Source organism: Chlorocebus sabaeus, chromosome X (assembly GCF_047675955.1).
Source record: "Chlorocebus sabaeus isolate Y175 chromosome X, mChlSab1.0.hap1, whole genome shotgun sequence".
In the NCBI taxonomy this organism is placed as follows: domain Eukaryota; kingdom Metazoa; phylum Chordata; class Mammalia; order Primates; family Cercopithecidae; genus Chlorocebus; species Chlorocebus sabaeus.
Genome location: NC_132933.1, coordinates 42,121,039 through 42,144,078, shown reverse-complemented (window position 1 = coordinate 42,144,078; position 23,040 = coordinate 42,121,039). Strand labels below are relative to the sequence as shown.

Here is a 23,040-nt window from a genome sequence, read left to right as displayed (position 1 = left end):
AAAGAATGAATTGTATTCTGAATTCTGTCAGTCAGGAACTCCATAACTTTGTACAGGTTCCTTCTTGCTGAGCCTACATTTCCTTATTGCTTCAAAAGAGTGGAATTTCACTAGATTATTGTTTACCAGTTGGCTCCACAATGCCCTAGAATACCATAGAGTTCCTTGCTGGTGTTGAAGGAGCCAAGAGGGAGGTCACCAGGGTAGGGCTCTTGGTTCCACCAGAAAAATTCCTTTTTAATTACTTTTCTGCCTTGCGCCATCACACGAGATTTACTTAAATAAGACTAAAAACTCATGAGTCCCTTACTCTGATTCTGTGTCCTTTAGCTGTACATAGGCTACAGCCTTCCCCAACTCTGCCAAAAAGGCCATGGTTTGTGTGTTGTCTCTATGAGTCTCTATGAGTACTTTCAGAAGAGTGGTATTCAGAAAGCAGCTTGGAGACATTTATTTCATCATCTCTGGACTAAATCTGTATCCCACAGAATGGAAAAATCCTCCTTTTCCAACCAAGCAAAGACACTTGATCATGATGTGAAACATACTGTATATGAGACTTGGTAACCTCATTCTGATAATAATCTTGGGAAGATTATTATTATTATTAAGTGAAGAACACTGCAGTAATAAAGCTATTGCAGGGACACAAGGTTCCTCACTCTGGAGTATTATTAAAAGAATTGTATATTATTATGTACAAACCTGTTCAGCTGATTAACTGCATATAAAAATAGAAGTTGAAATCAGTTTATGTGAGTAGTAATGCATGTTTCACAGATCATATCACAGTCAGCCTGTTTTAATCCTAATATGGTAATTTGGAAAAGCCCAAAAGAATTAGAGTGCTAGTCCCTTCTTGCACTAATATTCTGAAATGAAATATGAACAAAAGTATAATGTTACATATTACCTTAGGACTAGAAATTTGTTGTGTGTTAAAGAGAAAATGGGAGGTAAGGAAGTTGACATACCAAGTATACACATTATTTTGAGAATTTTTATGTGAAAAGGACCAGGAGCAATGGAGCAGTCACAGAATGGGACCTAGGATTCAGGTCCCCTTGGTCTCCCAGATTTTCTAGCCCTTATCTATCTTCATTTCTCTTTGTCCTCATTCCACCAGCGATATTCTCCTCTCATTGTCTTTTGGCCCCTGTTTTTGCCCTCATTTTTCGTTTTGCTTCCTCTGCTTCTCACAGTTTCTTGCCTCTACCTTTTGCACCATTTTGCTTTTCTTCCTTTCCTAGCTCTGTACCTACCCACATCCCTACTTCCAAATGCCCTATAGTTCCAAACCTTGGGTACTGCTTTGAGTGCCCAAGATTGCTTCATAAGCACAAGTAGCCCCCTCTGCAATTCTTAGCAAGCATTATTAGTTCTGAGAATGAGCACACATATTGTCGGAGTTACCTGTAATTTATTTTATGGCGTTGGTCAGTCTTTTGTGCTTGAAAGGAGCACGTTTAGGCTAGGCTAACACCCAGTGAGTCAGCCCTACCTAATTACCTTTTACCGTAAACCTATAAGGGGATAGATCTGTAATAGGTTCATTTTAAATAGCCTTTTAAGGATTAAACAACAAAACAACAATAACAAATGTCCCTCATAATTTGGTGACCAATGAGAACTTCTATGTAAGACAAGCAGGAAGTTAAATTAGACCAGATTGCTCATTCAGCTATCACACTGAAATGTTGGGTTGAGTAAGCCCAAGTATGGAATACAATGTTCATCATAATGTGATGATTTCTTTTTGCATATTTGGCCCCCATTACTCTCTTCTAAGAAAGACATGGCAGACACTTTCATGATATCCATAAACACATCAGAGGCAGCAATATCCTCTGGCTTTTAAACTCTGAAATCCCAGGTCACGAGTAAACTAAGTCATAAGGTGTTAAGTCACTTGTTGGCAAATATCGCTCATAAAACACTCAAAGTTAGTTGGAAATTCTAAAATGACAGAAGAATCAGATTAGGAGTCAGTTGCAGGCAACAACCAGCTGCATATAAACCTTCAATATAGACAGACAGATATATGTATACATATATGTGTGTATATATACATATACGTGTGTGTATATACATATCATATTTACATATATATGCATGTATATATACATACTTATATGTGTGTATGTGTGTATGTATATATATACACATATACATACACACATACACATACACACATATATATACACACACACAGTTGACCCTCTGATCCACGGGTGTGAAATCCATGGATTCAACCAACCACAAATCAAAAGTATTTTTTAAAATGATGGTTTCATTGTACTAAACATGTACAGACTTTTTCTTGTAGTTATTCCCAAAACAATGCAGTATGATGACTACAGTCATGGGCTACGTAACAATGTTTTGGTTAATGATGGACTGAATATACAGTGGTGGTCCCATAAGATTATAATGGAGCTGAAAAATTTCTGTCACCTAGTGATGTCATAATGTCCTAATTCAATGCATTACTCACGTGTTTGTAGTGATGAGGGTATAAACAAACCTACTCCTCAAGAAGAGCCTCAGGCAGGTCCTTCAGGAGGTATTTGCAAGCAAGGTATTGTTATCCTAGGAGGTGACAGCTCCATGCAAGTTATTGCCCCTAAAGTCATTCCGGTTGGACAAGATATGGAGAGGGGACAACAGTGGTATTGATAATCCTGACCCTGTCTAGGCCTAGGCTAATGTGTCTTTGTTTCTTAGTTTTTGGGGAGGTTTTGTTTTGAGACAGAGTCTCACTTTGTTGCCCAGGCTGGAGTACAGTTGTGCCATCTCGGCTCACTGCAACCTCTGCCCCCCCGGTTTCAAGCGATTCTCATGTCCCAGCCTCCCGAGTAGCTGAGATTGCAGGTGCCTACCACCACACTCAGCTAATTTTTGTATTTGTAGTAAAGACGAGGTTTCACCGTGTTGCCCAGGTTGGTCTCGAACTCCTGACCTCAGGTGATCCGCCTGCCTCAGCTCCCAAAGTGCTGGGATGACAGGCGTGAACCACCATGCCCGGCCTGTTTGTGTTTTAGTTTTTAACAAAAAAGTTTAAAATGAAAAAAGGAAAACATTTTTAAGATAGGAAATGTTTATAGTTTATAGGATAAGGATATTAAAAAGAAAATATTCTTGTACAGCTGTACAATGTGTTTTAAACTGTTATGAAGGAGTCAAAAAGTTGAGAAAATAAGTTTATAAATTTAAAAAGTTACAGCAAGCTAAAGTTAATTTATTATCAAAGAAAAAAATTTAAATAAATTTAGTGTAGCCTAAGTGTACAGTATTTATAAAGCCTATGGCAGTGTATAGTAATGTCCTAGGCTTTCACATTCACTCACTAGTCACTCAGTGACTCACTCTGAGCAACTTCTAGTCCTGGAAGCTCCATTCATAGTGAGTGCCCTACACAGGTGTACCAATTTTTATCTTTTATAACATATTTTTACTGTACTTTTTTCTATTTTTCGATACACAAAGACTAACTCAAACACACTGCACATCTACAGTATTCAGTACATCTACAGTACTGCACATCCACAGTATTCAGTACAATCACATGCTGTACAGATTTACAACCTAGGAGCAATAGGTTGTACCATATAGCCTAGGTGTGTAGTAGGCTATTCAATCTAGGTTTGTGTAAGTACACTCTATGATGTTCACAAAACGACGAAATTGCCTAATGATGCATTTCTCAGAATGTATTCCCCATTGTTAAGCAATGCATGACTGTATTTACGTGGCATTTACATTGTATTAGGTATTATAAACAATCCAGAGATGATTTAAAGTATAGGGGAGGCTGTGCATAGGTTTTATATGAGGAACTTGAGCATCCATAGATGTTGGTATCTAAAGGGGTTCCTGGAACCAATCCCCCATAGATACCGAGGTATGACTTGTGTGTGTGTGTGTGTGTGTGTGTGTGTGTGTGTGTGTGTGTGTGTATGTGTACTAGACACTGGGCAATATACAATACTGTATGAAGCCCCTCTACCTCTCTGAGTGGGTACCTGCCCTTTGTTCCCCATTTCCAAACAGGTAGAGAATGATTGACCCATTTCCTCTGTAGAGGCAGAGGTGGATCAATTAAACCAGTAGTTTATATACAGTGTGCTTCACTCCTTGAAGAGCCCTTGTCTGCTTTTTCTAGGAGCACTCCCATCCCAGAGACTGGGAACAGTGAGACGTGGTATTGTGCGGTGGTCAAGAGCATGAACTCTGGATTCATACTCCCTGGATTCAAATACTAGTTTTGTGACATTGGGCAAGTTCTTCTTCTTATCTCCACAAGCCTCAGTTTCTTCTCAATTAGAGATCAAAATAGAATTTATTATAAACAGTCTAAAATAAACTTCAGGGTTTATTTGTGAATTGCACAAGCTAATAATAATCATTCAGTAAAAGTTATCTATTAATACTTCCCATGGATATAATATTTATACAGATATCAAGATATCAATGAATAGCTCTCTTATAGTTCAGTTGCATTGTATGTTAAGTCGACTTTTAGGGCTGGACTGGAGCCCTCTCACCATACATAATATGATTTCCATGGTAAAATGTGTTTTGCGTCTCAAATATTCAGCCTACAAAGAAATGTCCGTACAGAACCCTATCCTCTTTGTAAAGTGAGTCTTTATATTTGTGCTGGGGCCCCTCATGGTTGCTAACATGTTTCCATGTAAATCCCCTGGTTTGTTTTCTAATTTCTTAACTTAAACTTTATAAACTGTTGTAATGAACTGAAGTCACAAACTAGAGCTTTTTAATTAAGTGGTTAATCCTGTTACAAAACTGCCTTAATAACAGTTTATTGAGTACATATGGATTGTGTGGGGACTTCTTTGGAGAAATGTGGTAACTTCTATGATGACTGCTTTGATCTTTTTTAATTGAGGAAATTGTTAATATAGTAAATTGAATTATCACCTAAACTTAAAGTTTTCTCTTAGTACTTAGGTAAATTCAGTTGCACATCAGTGTCAGTGAAAACTTTGATGTATGTGTGTTATTACCAAGATATTTAGAGTTATTATGAAGAATTTGAGAACAACAGAAACTTCTAGGTAATACGTATATCACAAGGAAGAAAGCCACCATTTTTCTCGCCAAAGGTTGTATTTCTAACATTATAAATAAGGTCCGTAGGTTATGGGGCCTATATTGCCTCACCTCAGGAAGAAAACAGATCTTGTTAAATGGTCTAACAGATTAATCAAGAGTACCTTTTCTGTTCAAGAACAGTCAGAGAAAATGTTTCTGAACTATGTTTCAAGTTCCAGAGAACACTTGTTTTCTTCCCTTTCTCTATGGGTCTTTCTGCATTGGTCATGTTTTAGTCATCTTTTTCCAGTTTTCCCTCCCTTTGATGATGACATCTCCTTACATATGCTATTCATACAGCTCTCTTCCTTCTCCCACACTGAACAGTGGGGTCATCAGAAGTTATTATATGCCAGGCCTGTTCAGCTCAGAAAAGGTGCCATTTTTCATTTTCTGCATATCTTCTTAGACTTTAATAGGTAACTTTTAGGTTCTGAGCTTTAATACTTATGTATATAAGTCTGTCATAGTCTCAGCTCAGTTAAATTTATACATTTTGGCTATTTCGTTCAGTAACAAAAACATTTATTGAGCACGTATTTTGAGCAGGTTGTCACAAAATCCACGGTTGGTTATAACACAGCTCCTACCTTCCATGGGCTCACAATCTAGGAAGGAAGACAGACCTGTAAACAAATAACAAGTGCTCATACATAATACAATGTAAAAATAGACATATAAACATGCACTATTAGTGTTCAAAGAAGGAAATGGCTAACTCCATCTGCCGGGTGACCATAGAACTATCCTTGTTTGCTTGAGATTGAGGGACACAAAACCTCAAATACCAAAACCCAGGATAGTCCCCAGAAAACCAGAGTGTTTGGTCACCATGTTTACCTACCTGGGAGAGACGGAGAAGACTTTAAAGAAGAGATGGCATTTTAACCAGTGCTTGAAAAGCAAGTTTATCAGGTACTTAAGGGAAATGAGGATGGCATTTTAGGCAGCTATGAAAGGCATTTCCTATTCAGGGAATGATGAACAAATTGGTGTGAGTAGTATGTGAGCTTCAGCCAGTGTGTATATGTGTGGCAGGGCAGGAGAGGAGTTGGGAGAAGCGCCCTAGGGTGAGAAGAGTACAGATGGAAACTGGAACTGGAAAGGTGGGCAGGGGGCAAATCATACAGGACTGCCTGAGGAATCTTTATTATGTCCTGTGAATCAGTGGTTTTCAAACAACAATAATGATCCTCTGATTCCAGTCAATCCTTGCTTGGAAGCACGAATAAATGGAGAAAAACACACAAATTTTCTGATCGAAAAAGGTTTGTGGGCTGGAAGCGGTGGCTTACGACCGGCACTTTGGGATGCCAAGGCAGGTGGATCACAAAGTCAGGAGGTCAAGACCATCCTGGCGAACAAGGTGAAACCCCATCTCTACTAAAAATACAAAAATTAGCTGGGTGTGGTGGTGGGCACCTGTAATCCCAGCTACTCGGGAGGCTGAGGCAGGAGAATCGCTTGAACCCAGGAGGTGGAGATTGCAGTGAGCCATGATCGTACCATTACACTCCAGCCTGGCAACAGAGCAAGACTCTGTCAAAAAAAAAAAAAAAAAAAAAAAAGGAAAAGGAAAAAGAAAATGTATGTTGGGGAGGGTCTTAGAATCTCTCTTCCTCCCTCTCTCTCCCTCTTCTTTTCCCTCTTAACTGCTCTTAGGAATTTTGGGGAGCACAGTTTGAAAACCACATCTGTGGACCATGGGGAGTGACAAAATATTTTAAAGCAGGAAGTGAATTACATGAGGAGAACTGTGATGAGATAAGATTGTTAAGGAGGATGGACGGAAGAATAAAAAGGCTTGAATAATGGAAAAACGGTTAGGAGGTTATCATAACCTTGGAACCATCTGAAAGAAGCCTGACTTTAAGCAAAGACAATAGGGATAGAGAGAAGTGGATGGGTATGAAAGACATTTCTAAAGGTTGCATTAACAAAACCTGGTGGACTATTTATAGTAAGGGTGGGGAGAGGGGAAGATTGCTGGGTGAGGAAGAAGGGGGGAAAGATGATTATATGGTTTCTTACTTAACATTAGAAGCAACCAACTAGTATATGGGAAATCTCTAGTCTAATTTCTAATAGCCACTTTATTTTCTTTGAGTTTTCATTAGCTCAGATAAAACCAACATGTTATCACTCATGCCTAGAACAATTGTCCTTCATCTTTCTTCATCTAATACTTGACTTTGCTAGTAAAACCCTTTTTGTTGTCATTGTTGTATTGGCTACAACTGTATTTGTCTCTCATTAGCAGGGTAGTGGATAGCAATTTTCTTTTTTTTGCTAAGAGAGTCCCCAGCTTACTCACAGGATGTGTTCCAAAAGCACATTTTTAAGTTAATTATTTGGACCTCAGAGTGCATTTTCCCATAGAAGTGGCATTATACATAGTGATTAGGTTCCCAGGCCAGTCCACAAAAGCCAGTTTAGCCCATATATAACTGAAAGTGTGGATTTTTGCAATGGAAATTAGTTTGAAATAATACTGTTGCAATTAAAATGAAAACAATAGTTGCAAAAGAAAGAGTCTGGGTTTTTGTTTCCCTCAAAGGGTAGGGCTTGATGAGAATCAGGTTTAATCCTAGGAAGACAAAGAGAAATAGATGGGGATTTTTGTGTAAATTGGACACTGCAGCTTTTTAACTGTATTTCTAAATAATGTTTTGGAGTTTTTAAAATAATAAAAGCAACTGTGTTCATTGTAGAAAATTTGGAAAATTAAAAAATGTATTTCAAAAATTAAGTCACCAACAATCCTACCATCCAGAGAGGACCAGTGTTCACAAATTGGTGTATTTCAGCCTTTTTCTTACTGCATGCATTTTTAAATCAGTTCACCAATAGTAATTATGGTGCATTGACATGATGAACTATTATGCAGCTCTTAAAATGATATTTATGAAGAATTTTTAAAACATCAAAAAATATTTATGATATATTGTTGAGCAAACGGCAGCCTTGCATTTGATACCTTGTTTAGGGATGAGGGAGTATAAGCAGAAGATCAACACTTAATCAACCGGGGCAGGAGTCTGCTGTTAGATCACCAATCAAAACCTCCTACCCACCCCCTAACAAACCCACCCCCTATCAGACCCACCCCCTAACAAAAACTACAGCCAGACTTTTTTGTCGAAGTTCTGAGGAGGACATAACGGTTCTTTGAAGTACTGTAGAGGTTCGTAGCACTGGCTCTTCATTACCTCAGATTTTCCTTCAAATTACAGGGCTTTCTTCTCCCTTGATGTACTATTTCACTAGCACTACTCAGGCGTAACAACTATGATTAAGGTCATTTTTTTGGATTCATAAATGGAATGGAAAAAGGGCCAAGTATTTCCTTAGGTAATTATGCATAGATTGAAGAGAGATGAGAAGGACTCGGGTAGAGAAGATGTGTATGTACTTTTAAGGAAGAAAATTATGTGGAATAGAATGTATTAAGCTAAGAATGGTGAAAGTAAAGTGAGAAAATGAGACAGTATAGCATGAATACAGATCTACAGAGAGTGAAAACGAATCTGGGAAAGGAAGAAAGAGATGTGCTTGCTTGGGTCTGGGCTTGGCTACAGAGCAAGCAAAAAAGCAAGAACAGTGACTTTGGGGAAGTTGTAGCCAGCTGAAATAAAAGAGTTTTAGGAGGAGGCAGGGAATGCAATTTGTAGCAACTGATTTTCTTTTAATAAAGGAATAAAGATGTTTGGGAGGACAGGTGCTTCAAGCACTAATCATCCAAGAACAAAAACAGTTTGAACTTAATTGACTATATCTGCTATGATTGTGCACTATTCGATTTTAGCCCAATCAGTGATTTTCTAAAAGCATCCCATCTCCTTTTAGTCAAAACTGGATTTGTCACTGACTTGTGTTTTGGCATGGGAGTCCTAATAGCTGCCACTTGCATTTCCTGTTCATCAATGGAGGTATTGAAAATTACAAAGGGATGAGAGTTGGGGGAAAGGAAGATGTACATTTCGTAGGGGTGAGGGATGTATTCACATGTGGGTTTTTTAGTACTAGGAGGAAAAGCCAAAAGTTTCCATGCACTGTAGAGAAGCATATGGCATTGTAGTTCTCACACATTGCTATGCAAGACAATCTCCTATGGAATTCTGTGGCTCTTACGTTTGGTGTACATATGATGCGGAGATTCTAAGTTATTATGTATGAAGTGGGCTCCAGGTTCTCAGCCAGGGATTCTCATTGTTGGCTGTAAATTGGAATCACCTGGAAAGCTTAAAAATATTGGCGCCTAGGTTCTGTTCCCAGAGGTTTTTACTTAATTTTTCTGGGAGTGAGAACTGAGCATGGGGATTTTCTAACTCTCCCCAAGTGATTCTAATGTGCAGACAAGTCTGGGACCCTCTAGTTTAGCCCATTGCTTAATTACTTGGGTGGATTAAACCAGTTGTTCTTAAAGTGTTGTCCTGGAACCAGCAGCTTCAACATGAACAGGACACTAATACGAACGCAAATTCTTGGGCCCCTGCCCATATTTACTGAAACTCTTGGGGTGGCTCAGAAACCTGTGTTTTAACAAACCCTCTGGATGATTCTGATGCATGCTGTAAAGTTGGCAGCCACTAGATTAAACGGTTGTTCCTGACCCTTTCTAAAGTACATCTGTAGGAGTTACTAAAAAGAAGAGATGTCTTCAAGAGCTGATGAAAACTGGCCTGCAAAAGGACTTTTATAGAAATACCTATAATAATAACAGAAGCTAGAGTAGAGAAAGGAGAAAGGGGATGATAATTTGCTGCAAAACCCAGGCAAGTTCAGGAGGGAACATGTCTTCGTAAGAGTTAGGGGGTTTGTTGCATGGGCTGGTAAAACCCTGGCAGTACCTGCAGGCAAACTCCTACTTATTCTTCAATACCCTTTTAAAATGTCAGCCTCTTCCGTGAAGCTTTCTCTGAGCTCTGGTGTGAACTACTTCATCCTTGTATTTACTTAGTGCTTTCTAGTTTCCTCAATTAGCTCTTGGTCCGCTGTACAGTCGCGCTCTATATATGTCTCTCTCCCTCACTAAATTGCGTGATTCTTCAAAGCAAGATCACTGTCTTATTCATCCTTAGCTCTCCAGTGTCTAATAAACTATCTGGTACATATTAAATGCTCTTGAATTGTTTGCTGAGAGGAGGCATCAGTAACGGCCAGCTTTCTTGTATCAAGAACCTTCAGCTGGGCGCAGTGGCTCGCACCTGTAATCCCAGTACTTTGGGAGACCAAGGTGGGTGGATTATTTAAGTTCAGGAGTTCAAGACCAGCCTTGCCAACATGCTGAAACCCCATCTCTACTAACATGGTGATGCATGCCTGTAATCCCAGCTACTGCAGAGGCTGAGGTGGGAGAATCACTTGAACCCAGGAGGTGGAGGCTGCAGTGAAGCGAGATCATGCCACTGCACTCCAGCCTGGGCAACAGAGCAAGACTCCGTCTCAAAAAAAAAAAAAAAAAAAATGATGGGTTTACCTTTGTGAATTAATCATAGTCCTGAGTTCAGCTCTCTGATTGGAAGACTAGAGACCTTGATTCTCTCAGGACATCATGACTTGACATCTCTTAGTGGTGGCCTTATACTACAAAGCTCTCAGAGAAATATACGATTATTAGCAACTTATTATTTTACCATGATAATTGTCAGGTGCCAAGACTACTATTGTCAATTTTTCTCATATTTCCTCTCATTGTAGGTGTACCTTCATGGGAAATCTAATTAAAATCAATAGGGATACAGCTGCCACAGGGTAAAAGTATTTGAGTTCTTGGGCCCCACAGCTTGCCTCTCTCATCCAGGCACTGGCATCTTCTGGTTCCTTGTACTTCCCTAATTCTGTAATGTACTCTCTTCATTCTACATCTATTCACAAACATTCTTCAAGCAAGATAAGCACTTAGTAAATCACAATTACCTTTCCATTGCACTTCCCCAAAGTTATACTCAGGTCAAAATGAATGGATGTATGTGTATTCCCCAAGTCTTTAGATAAATAGATTTACAGGCAATCCTTTGGTTTAATTTTCTAGGTACTTAATCACATATTCATTATATGTGGATTTTTACTGGCTTAACCCTCGGAGGACAACAAAATAACCTTATTTTTAAGTTTTTGGAGGTAGGACACTTTACTGTCACGTCAGTTACTGCCAATATTAATCATTTCTAAATGTTATAGAAGCTTTGAAAGATATGTGTCATTCTCTAAACTGGAATTATTAAGACCCAGAATGTAAACCAGAAGAAACTGGATTTTTGCCTTCTGTGCCAACCCATGATTTTAATATGTATGTGCCGAATGGATTTTTCTATTTTTTTCTACAGGCATTGTATCTGATAGCCACTAATGGAACCCCAGAGCTCCAGAATCCTGAGAGACTGTCGGCTGTATTCCGTGACTTTTTAAATCGCTGTCTTGAGATGGATGTCGATAGGCGAGGATCTGCCAAGGAGCTTTTGCAGGTGAAAATAAAATAGGACAATTACAAAGAGAGGCATTATACTCAGCTTTTCCATCTCAATGTGTGACAGAGAGCTCTGTCAAGAGATGTCTAGAGTTAGGCTATTACCATTTTATTTTAGACCACAGGCACATAACTACAGGCATGCATCTAATACATGATTGATTGACATGTTGCCTTTCTTCTGAGAAGTTGGCAGTGTAATCCGTAAATCTCTTTTGTTCTTCCTGGAGTCTTATTTTGCAAGGAAAAAAAAGCAATGTGACCCTCTGGTGTTGGTGTTTTGTTCTAAACTTTACTTGTGCCCCTGGATGTTGTATGCAGGTGCTCTTGGCTGGAGGTAATTCTCTACATAACTATGCAATTATTTCCATGGCATTTGCTACTCTAATGCTTTACTGGTCAAAGCCCCTTTGCTTGTGATGCCAATTGGCAGGCACCTGCTTGCCTGGGTGAGTACCATCCAGTGGTGAGTGCCTCTGTAACCATTTGTCCTTTTCATGGCTCTCAGGGATTAATATATATGATGAGAAATAATACTTACTATGTACCAAATTCTTTCAATAAATTATTTCATTTTTATAACAACTCTATAGGGTAGGCATTATTATCCCATTTTATAGATGTAAAAGTTGAGGCTCACAGCTCTTGAATGGCAGAGCTGGGATATGAGCCCTGAATTGTCTGACTTTCTACCATACATCACACACAAACCAATTTAGATAAAAATATGTCTTTATTTGATAAAGCAGTACGTGCCCAGGATGATACACATAGCTTCACTGCTGGGGAGTGTTTCTCAGGGACATGTATGAAGACATTTAACATCTAAGAACAATGACTGCTATTTTTCTTTGTGATTTTGAACACATAAGCCAATTAAACAGAAGGTGCAACACTTGGTTATACAGCGCGTTAACCACAGATTGTCTGTTCTAGCCTACCCCCTGAAAGAAAAACCTTTTCCTGTTGTTTCTGAACTCCCTCCAGAGACAGAGCCACGCCCAGACAAAAAAAATATCCCACCCTAACTCAGATCATACCTGGAATAGACCTTTTTGGAGAAACTTAAGAGACTACATCTTTTCTTTTCTGCTACCTGCAAGCATTTCACAGGTTATCATAAGGCCCTAAAATGTCAAATCTGGAATGGCCCTTTGTTAACCCTCTAATTAATCCAGCCTCAAATTACAGATGAAAGTCAACTTTTGAGTATATCACTTTTATATCTTTTTAGCCCTCCCACCACTCCACATACACATTCTGATACACATTCCTCTTATGTTTTCTTATAAAGATAATTGAAGATGTAAGTTATCTTCAACTGGCTATCCAGATAAATGTGACTGTCCAGCTAAATAGATCATTAAATCAATTATCTAGTTAATTCATTCCCCAACAATTCTTTTATATGAACCAGTCAGATAACTGATACAAAACTGTATTATGAGTCTAAATTGAATAGTTTATTACGTCTTTTCATTTTATACATGTAAGCAACAGCCCGTATTTCTCTTTGAGTCCATGCAACTCCATTCTCTGACTCTAGCCTATTATTGCCATTTCCAAGATTAGAAAGGCGAGAGATGCATGACATTCACCCCACTGGAAGGCTGGAGAAAAGACACAGGTCTTGAATATTTGTGTGTCTTTCTGTATGACCTAAGACAATTCTCTGTCCATCAATTGATATTTATTGAGCAACTTCCATTTGTAAAGCATAAGTGCAGTATACAAACCTATTAAAAGGCATGATTCCTCCATTTAAGACATTCACAACCTTCTTGGGTACATGAAAATATAATGCAAAGCTGTTTAGAGACTCATTCAACCCAAAGAACTGTTCAAATAGTAAATGACATGGTTGATTAGAGAAATACTTCCGTAAGCTAGGGGTGATCAGAAAATGTCTGCAAACAGGAAAGAGGTCTGCTGGGCCTTGAAGAAGTGATCAGTTTTAGATACGTTGAAGAAAATAAGGGAAGGGATTTCAAATGGAAGAAAGTATTAGGGTTTAACCAAAGACATATGGGCAAGGTCTATAGGAACAGAACCTAGAAAGTGTGGCTGAAATAAAGAGTTCAAGTAAAGAAGCTGCAGGAGATAATCCTGTGGTGGGCCTTGAACACCAGGCTTAAGAGTTGGGGCTGTAGGCAGTGGGGAAACACTGAAGATGTCTGAGGGACAGCATGATGACAACTTTGTTTAGGAAGATTAATCTGGTAGTATGTGGTAAGAATTAGCAACAAGAAAAAAATGGAGACAGGGAGACCAAGGAGGAGTTATGGTTTGGGATTAAGATGATTAGGACTGAATTAGAAAAAGCAAGAGATGGCCAGACGTGATTGCTCATGCCTATAATCCTAACACTTTGGAAGGCCGAGGCAGGTGGATCACCTGAGGTCAGGAGTTCGAGACCAGCCTGATCGACATGGTGAAACACTGTTTCTACTAAAAATACAAAAATTAGCCAGGTGTGGTGGCATGCGTCCGTGATCCTAGCTACTCAGGAGGCTGAGGCAGAAGAATCACTTGAACCTGGGAGGCGGAGGTTGCAGTGAGCTGAGACGTGCCACTGCACTCCAACCTGGGCAACAGAGCGAGACTCCATCTCAAAAACAATAATAATAATAAGCAAGAGATAAATGTAAGAGACATTGAGAAGAGAGTACCCGGTAGCTTATTGCATTTAGAACATAAGAGGAAGACAAAAGTGACTTCAGGCTATCAAGTCAATGGTAGCATTCAGCAAGAAGGCAAGTGATGGAAGACAGTATAATAGCTAACATTTCTTGACCCTATGTAACTTACAAGGGACTGCCACTTACCTCATTTAACCATTTTAATAAACAGAGATGAGGATTTAACCTAAGTGCTCTGACTCCAAAGCCCCTGTAGCTTACATTACACAAGATTGCCCTGCTTGTGAGACTGTAACATAACTTTTTAAATGTTGAATTTAAGGTGACGGAAGAACATCCCATAGGAAATATCCAGCAGGAAAACTAGGACCAGAGTTCAGGAAAGAGATCAGGTCACACACTATGGATTTAGGAGTCATCTCCATAAAGCTGATGGTGGGTTGACACCATGAAAGAGAATGAGATCTGTAAGAAATTAAATAAAAAAGAAGAAGATGATGGCAGCCAAGTTCTCATGAATAGGAGGTAGGAGGAGGAAGTGAAACCAGGGAAGAAAATGGAGCTGGAATATTCAGTGCACATGCGCATGGAAGAAACCAAATATGGTAGAATGTCACAGGCTTCTAAGGCAAAAAATAAAAAATAAAAAAAAATTCAAAGAAGGAAGGGATATTCACTTTTATTAAGTACTGCAGAGGGGCCAAAAGAGAAATGGTAGAGGCACGGCTGTTGAGTTTAGCAGTTAGTAAGCCACTGGTTTCTGTATAAAGTTCTTTAGTAGTTAACTAAATACACTTTTTCCAAGCATGACAGCTTCTCTAGATAAATTTTTCAGTTTAGGAAAATCAGAGAGTCAGACTGTTGCAAACACAGTGAGATTTTATAAGATCCCTCAGAGTTTCTCACTCTGCCAGTCAGCTTCCAGAGGATTTCATGACATTGAAGTACAAAAACATCTGAAGGACAAAAGCTGGCACCGTTTTTAATTAAATGATATTTAATTGGGTGTTCAAAATATATCTTAATTAAAAAGGGCTGCTTGAAAATGTAAAGTAGTGTACTTGTTGGAGGAAAGAATTCCAATAATTCCTCTTTTTCCTTCCTTTTACAGCATCCATTTTTAAAATTAGCCAAGCCTCTCTCCAGCCTGACTCCTCTGATTATCGCTGCAAAGGAAGCGATTAAAAACAGCAGCCGCTAAGACTGCAAGCCTTACACCTCACCATCTCCCTCATGAGTAAGACTGAAATAAAACTCTGCTGCAGGAAAGATGGAAGAAAAGACAGTCAAATGGGGTGGGGGTTCTTTACCTTTCAAATGAATAGAAACTTCTTATAAGCCTTTTTCCTACTCCCTCAGATTATGTAATTTATTTGTAAGCCTGAATCGCAGCCCAAACAGGGCAGCAATGTTGAAGTGACCATAAAGTGGTCACTTCCACCGTGAAGCGAAAGAGCCAGTAGTGAATCCCCTCATTTTGTGCACTCACTTTGAAGAAAAAGGTTTCTCAAAGATGCACAGTCCCTCTTCATAGTGTTGTGTTTGTTTTTAAGTTAGAGAGTAGTCCCTCTTGCATTCAAACCTCCTTCAAAACTCCTTACCCAATGTGATGTTTTTCACTTGCATTGTCATTAGATGTCCAGGAAAAAAAAAGATGTCAAAATGTTTTTCTAAAAAAAAGAAAGCAAAAAAAAGCAAGGCAAAAAAACAGAAATAAAAACAAAACAAAAATAAACAAACAAACAAACAAAATACCAGAGCAAGTACTGTGTGAACATGTGGAAGTCCATGCCCTAATAGAGTTGCAATTTTTTCTTCTTCTTCTATAGTGGTGGCTTGGTTTGTGTACCTATTTTTCTGCATTTGTATTGGAAAAGGTTTCTTTTAAGACATTTTCCAAAAGTGGAGAGGAATATGTGTATTCAGGAAGGGCTTTTTAAAAAGTGTATATCTAAATAAAGCTCAAATGGTGAAATCCTGTCACATTTTCACAATGATGCTTAAAAGATAGTTGAGTAAACCAGGTTGTTAATCTCCTTAATACCTGAAAGAGGACACACTGAAACTATGACATCCTGCTAGGTGAGTTCTGGTTCTGAACCTAGGAAATCCTCATAGGAGAAACCACATTTAAACAAAGATGGGACTTTCTCTGAGAGCCAAAACCAGATAAATGTAGAATACTGACATCCTTGTCTGATATTAAGTAAACAAAGATAATGATACCTAAATTAATCCTCTTTTGTGCTTATGAAACATATGCACTGTAAAATAGGCATACCAGGAGGAAATAGATTCATTAACCATCATTTACTTATGATACAAATTGTTTATTTTGACAATTTATAATATTTAAAAAAGTTTTTTAAAGATCTGGAGAAAGGTGGTATAGTAAACAGTCAACTCTGCAGGAAGTGGGAGGTCAGTGAAGGCTACATCCCAATCAATATTTGGCTCTAAGTACTTGTTCCCATTTTCCCTATGTATCACCTATTTCTGTTTCAGAATATGGTGTGTTCATACTTAGTCCTTTGGGCTTTTGAATATCAAAAGCATATTCATAAAAGTCGTGAAATTCTCTCCAGTAGAAAATAATTTTAACTTACAATCATATCCCAAGAAATGTTAGTCCAACAGAATTCCTTATATGGCTTGGGGAAAATAACAAAATTTGACTATTATTTCACCATATATCTATTTATTAAAAATTCAACAGTTGGCACTTTCTGAATCTTCTGAGAGTAGAAAAATATCTGGAGGGTGTCTGTGTAGAAAAGGATATGCCTCTCTTTTGAACGTACTGACAATTTTGTAAATTACAGAAAGTTGTTTCTCTAAGCCTTTGAAAAACTAACAATTTGTGTTATAGAAGGCTTCTTAATTTGTAGTATACAAAGAATCTAAACAGAACCTATGTACATTCAGCAAGAAGGGGAAAGAGATCAGTTACATAGACCTCTCTCCTTCTTTGCCAAGGTACATCCATCCATCTAACCATCCATGTATCCACATCTTAAAATGAAAGCACTTTCTTTCGAGTTTCAGCAAACTATATAGTGTACGTGTTTATGTTTAGGAGATGACCCCACTGGTGTATTTCCTGTTTTCCCTATTGTTTTCTTTGACTGTAAAATTTGGGAGAGACTTGACCTCCTCCCCTTGAAAAAGACCACAGTGGGATAAAACAATAATTGTGAAAAGAAAATGAAGTGTTAATATTAATTTGAAGCATACTATGTTATATTTTGCAAAAAGGAATCTGGGCTTGTAATTTTAATGCCACACTGCTCTAATGAGAGAGAGAGGCCTTAATTTTGATTTCATTTAAAAATAAGTACTTAAAAAAAATTTTCACTCATAGTGCCGGGAAATTCAATGAAATCCTGGGATGCAAATAAAAATCAGTACATTGGTACATTGGTGACTGTCCTGCCAGTGGAGAGAGCCCAAAACCTGGTTAGGAAGCCCTATTCATCAGTTAGCATCCCTTACATGTTGAGAAGGCCTTTTTGTTGTTATTTTGGAGACCTTGGAGCAGTGACCCTTCAGATCACTGTAGGCAGAGAAATGGCTTCTCTCTTACGCTTTCAGTTCAGCATATTAACAACGAGGAGCCAGGTACTTCTTTACTACCACTTTGTACCAAGATTTGATAATAACATATCCCAGGAGGGATTACTTTTATAAATTTGTATTTATGTAAATTTTCAAATGAGAACAGCTTCTAAAGCCCCTTCCCTGTATTGGAGAGTTATGTATATTTCTAATAAGTATTAGAAAGAAGCTGTTTCTCGTGCCACAATGATGCTGAAGGATTCACATTTGGTACAATCGAGCAACTTGAACTCCAGATTGTTAACAGTTTATTCTCTTTCCCTGGATTGTTTTTAGCTCATCTTGACACAGGTGAGTCTATCCAAATCTTTAATGTTGGTAGTGTGCCCTGAGATAACGAGGGCACATCCTTCAATGTTGATTCCAAAATATCCTGATATAGGAATAGGGCAGTGGGAAAGTCAGGGAAGGGTGAGAAGCACAGTAGAGATTATTTATTTAAAAAAGAAAAGAACGTTAATGTTGTTAGCAAGGATCCAGTGCGTTGTCATAATCCCATGAGGATTTTCAGATGACACAATCCCTCAGATCAGTCACCATGTTGGGTAATGACTTCGTTCTTGCTGATCTCGTGTGTGTGTCATTGTAAATATTTGTGCGTCCATGTTCCATTTTGGCTACTGGATGGCCAAGCCATGTAAGAAGATTTAACTCAAGTATTTATTCTTTATGTTATTCAGATTTCTTTCAGGCTTGTGAAGTGCACCCCAATGTTTGAGTTTAACCACCTGATCCTTACATCTATCCCTCCCCGGTGAAGCACATTCCATTGCTAAAAGAAAAAGAAATATGAAATTGCTTCCTGTTGTCTGTGTAACTGTTTTGATAGTTTGAGATGTTTGTCTATAAATGATATTTCTCAGCTCAAAGATCGTGTAAATAATTATATTCCTTTGCTCAATGGGTTGTTTATTTCTAATGAGGCTGCCAGTTCTGAGAGATTCTATAATATCACTTTTAAATAACATAAACAGGGATTACAACTACATAAAAAGAAATGCATATGGGCAAAGACTGGGAACACAGATAATTGAAATCAGTTGTATTAGGGTGGTGGAATTATGTGAATTTTTTTTCTTTCTAAAATTTTATTTAATATTGTTATAATATTGCTTTATAATAAATAAACAGCAGAAGGGAAACTATAGACACATAGAAAAGATGACAGAAGCAGATGCCTTCTGGCCAGAGCCCAGAGCATGCAGGGCACAGATATTTGCTAGTTACAATTATTCCATAGGCTTTATACTTGCCTGGGTGCTGAGGTTGGCACACGCTTGGGTATGGCACGTGCTTTCTTAGGAGACTATTATCTATAAGTTAAAGCTAGGGAGATGTCACTATTAGAACTCCAAACACACTCTTCTGCTTTAAAACAGGCTGTCTGCCCTGTGCTTTGGTATGGCATTCGGGTGTCTGTTTTGTGGTTGCTTTAGATTGGAGGGGTGACCATTATATTAGCCCCCTTGATAACATCTGTTGCAGATATTACCTTTCTGGAACATTTTAACAGACTCTCAGGTTGAATTTTGGAGGAATAGAAGGATAAAATCCCCAGCTCCCACCATGTTCTTGTCCAACAGGATATTACTGTATATCATTCAGGTAAGGTTCTTCTTTTAATAACCAATAGGGCAAGTCCCACTAATTTCATTAGAAGTTATGACTTGTAATTAAAAACTGACTTTGAAATCATTAAACAAATATTTAGAACTGTCTGCCTCTTGGCATTCAGTTACAGTTCTATTAATTTTGACTTGGGATGGTCTCCATGTGCTTTTTTCTGCCTATTTATAGGTTGTATACAGTAGTTGTGATTTTTAAAGAGTAAGGGAGACCATCTAACCAAAGGAGAATTTCCTTCTAACTCATCAAAGAAATTTTAAGTGAGAACTTTGATAATGAGGTAGTCGCCTCAGATATGTTGCTTAGTTTCACTGAAAGCAGACCCTATACCTAGAGAACTCACTGGCTTTTTACTGGTCGTTCTCAATACAAAAATACTTAGGGGAGTCTTAACCCTGCCATCCCCAGTTGAATCTCTTGGTCTTTATCTAAGCTACTTGCAGTTAATATTCAGTTAAACAGAGGTATGGCCACTAGTGCAAGTATCTCCCAGTCTCTGAGCTCTGAACAAGAGGACTAAAATTCACCATTTGTAAACTGACAGTTTGATGGGCCTGGGATTTGAAGTGAACTCAGCATACAATTCTGAACATATATTTGCATGTGGACTGGGAAGGAAATAAATGGGAACTTGGAAATAATGGAAATATTTCTCCTATGAAAGAATTTTTCATAAAAGATTTGTTTTTGATATAGTCTTTCTGTTGGTTAGCTTTTAGTTTTTTCATTCCTTTTCTGATCCACACTCCTTTAAGTGACCAAATGAATATAACCCAACATGCATTGGGAATGTGTTTAATATTAAACACTGTCTAACTGAATCCGCAAATGCGGGAACTGAGATATCACCTCCATGTGTACACCTGTGTGTACAAGTATTCTATACAACTTGTAGCATTTACTGCCACTTAATTGGGTTGAACTTGCAAGATAAACTTTTAGAAACTGCTTAGTGCCATTGGAGTCTCCATTAGAAGCTGCCATCAGGCAAATGCTATCCCATAATACCAGCAGTAAGGCAGGCACAATGTTCAACAGATTTAGTACCCAAAAGTCATATGTAGTGGAATAAATACTAGCCTAGGAAGAAGGAGCCCTGGAGTCTAATATGAGCTTTATTACTAAATTGCCATGTGACCTTCGACAAGTCACTTAACCTCTCCATGGCTGTTTCCTTATCTGTAAAATAAGTGTATTGGACTAGATAATCCTTAGGGTCTTTCCAAAAGTCTAACATTCTATGGCATTATAGGTTGCCTTGAAAATTCAGCCTGCTATAGTGATGGCAAATATCACATGTTTAAGCCTGAGTCTCTTATGTTGCAGTTAGATAAAAGAAGTATGTAAGATGATTTTTAAAATTCAAGCAAATGGGCTGGGTGCGGTGGCTCACGCCTGTAATCCCAGCATTTTGGGAGGCCAAGGCAGGTGGATAACCTGAGGCCAGGAGTTTGAGACCAGCCTGACCAACATAGAGACACCCCATCTCTACTAAAAATACAAAATTAGCCGGGTGTGGTGGTGGGCACCTGTTATCCCAGCTACTCAGGAGGCTGAGGTGGGAGAATCGCTTGAACCTGGGAGGTGGAGGTTGCAGTGACCTGAGATCATGCCATTGCACTCCAGCCTGGGCAACAAGAGTGAAACTCCGTCTCAACAACAACAACAAAATAAATCAAGCAAATGGGCTGGGCGCGGTGGCTCAAGCTTGTAATCCCAGCACTTTAGGAGGCCGAGACGGGCGGATCACGAGGTCAGGAGATCGAGATCATCCTGGCTAACACGGTGAAACCCCGTCTCTACTAAAAAATACAAAAAACTAGCCGGGCAAGGTGGTGGGCCCTGTAGTCCCAGCTACTCCAGAGGCTGAGGCAGGAGAATGGCCTGAACCCGGGAGGCGGAGCTTGCAGTGAGCTGAGATCCGGCCACTCCACTCCAGCCTGGGCGACAGAGCGAGACTCCCTCTCAAAAAAAAAAAAAAAAAAAAAAAATCAAGCAAATGAAGTTCATAATAATAGGGGATGTTGATAAAATTTGTGGCAGTCTTCCAATTCGTTTACAGTTGTTTCATTTTGTTTTTTGTTCTAATGTCCATTTTCTGTTGACCGTTCCCAGTTTTCATTTTCCATACAGTCTGTATGTAAAGTCTGGTTTTCCTTAAGCTGTGACCAGTATTTGCTGCTGAAACAGAAACACACTGTCACACTTGCTAGAATATAACTGTGCTTGGGCTTCTCCTTTCCTGTGAAGTAGTGCTGGGCTTTCTAGAGTTCAATTCTCAAGTGGCACAAGATAGCAGAGCCCATGCATTTTAATGGCTGAGACCATTAAGAGTGAACCTAAACACTTACAAGTTGCAGAGAGAAATGAAAAAGTAATTACATGCTACTAGCATTCAGAAGTGTTGACAAATTCATTTGTTGGGAACCAAAGATAGCATTTCTGATGACAACTCCCACAGTGATTGGCCAGTTGTATGATGAGTACACTGCTGGAAAGAGGGTAAACTGGGAGTTAGTTAGTGGATGGTCCCAATTCCCTGCCTACAGCAGAGTGCCAACCAGCCCTGAGTGCAAAATTCGAGTTCAATGTGTGTTCTTGTGTGTGGTGTGCTTTATGGACCCGCAAATACTATATTCATTATTGATGATAAGATCTTCACAGAATCCTGTAACTACTAATGCATTGAGTTTTTAATCTCAGTACATCAGCCAAGAGGAACCAGATCACAGGGTAGCGATGTCTACTGGGATGATACTCATAACATCTACACAAAACAAGTTGAGAAGGATCCACATTTTCATTGTTTATCAGAATTGTATCTCAATTGGCTGAGCATTACTTTTGTCAAAATGTGTTATCTGTAAACCATGTGTAGTGAAATTCTTCTGTAACTTTGGATTAAAGGTATTTATGGTCTTTTTGTTTGTTTGATTTTTAAGTAAGTTATTTCTTTTGTCGACCTGCTGATGGTATGGTTCCATCCTTCTGACCTCAGCATCCAATCTTTTTAAGGATTTTTGTTTTCAATATTGTTATTTTAAATTGTGGTTGAAGCAATAGAAAATTGAAATATGGATTGTGCATGACTGTGTCTTGAGTGTAAAAATATTGCAGTTTGAAACTTGGACCTAAAGTATTGCAAATAAAAATGACAAACATCAATGAGCTATTGCTTCTGTCACCTTCCCATCCACCCCTTGGCATTGACCATTTTACCTACTTCACAGGTTAGAGGGTATCACTGTCTCATAGGTCTGGAGTCACAGAAATGCCCAGCCTTGTGAGCAATACAGGAAATGCTCTGCAAATTCTGCTACTAAATAACTCAGACCCAGAGTCTCTCTCTATCTGATGTTTACATGGAGTAGCTCAGAGAGGCGAATGTGTATACTCAATGCAGGTCAAAAGCCTTGCAGATCACAAATGTAGATGAAGGAGAACCACCAAAAGAAATCACATGTAGTAACTACTTTGTTTTTGATCATCTTTCTGCTTGGAAAATCCTGAACATGCAAAACCATCTGCACAATGTTTAGTTTTGTCTTATATCTGATACCAAAGTCCAGAGGTCAT

The 23,040-nt window shown here is 38.7% G+C and overlaps 1 protein-coding gene across 7 annotated transcripts in view; it reads left to right on the top strand.

Moving 5' to 3' along the window:
- The window catches only part of PAK3 (p21 (RAC1) activated kinase 3), a 294,267-nt gene extending 271,638 nt beyond the window's left edge, over positions 1-22,629 (top strand). For all 7 annotated transcript variants that reach the window (XM_073013449.1, XM_073013446.1, XM_073013448.1 and 4 more), the window contains 2 exons: positions 11,445-11,582; positions 15,335-22,629. In XM_073013449.1, coding sequence (XP_072869550.1) covers positions 11,445-11,582; positions 15,335-15,424 — 228 coding nt within the window. In that variant the 3' untranslated portion in view covers positions 15,425-22,629. The remainder of the gene's footprint in view (positions 1-11,444; positions 11,583-15,334) is intronic.
- Positions 22,630-23,040: the final 411 nt, after the last annotated feature.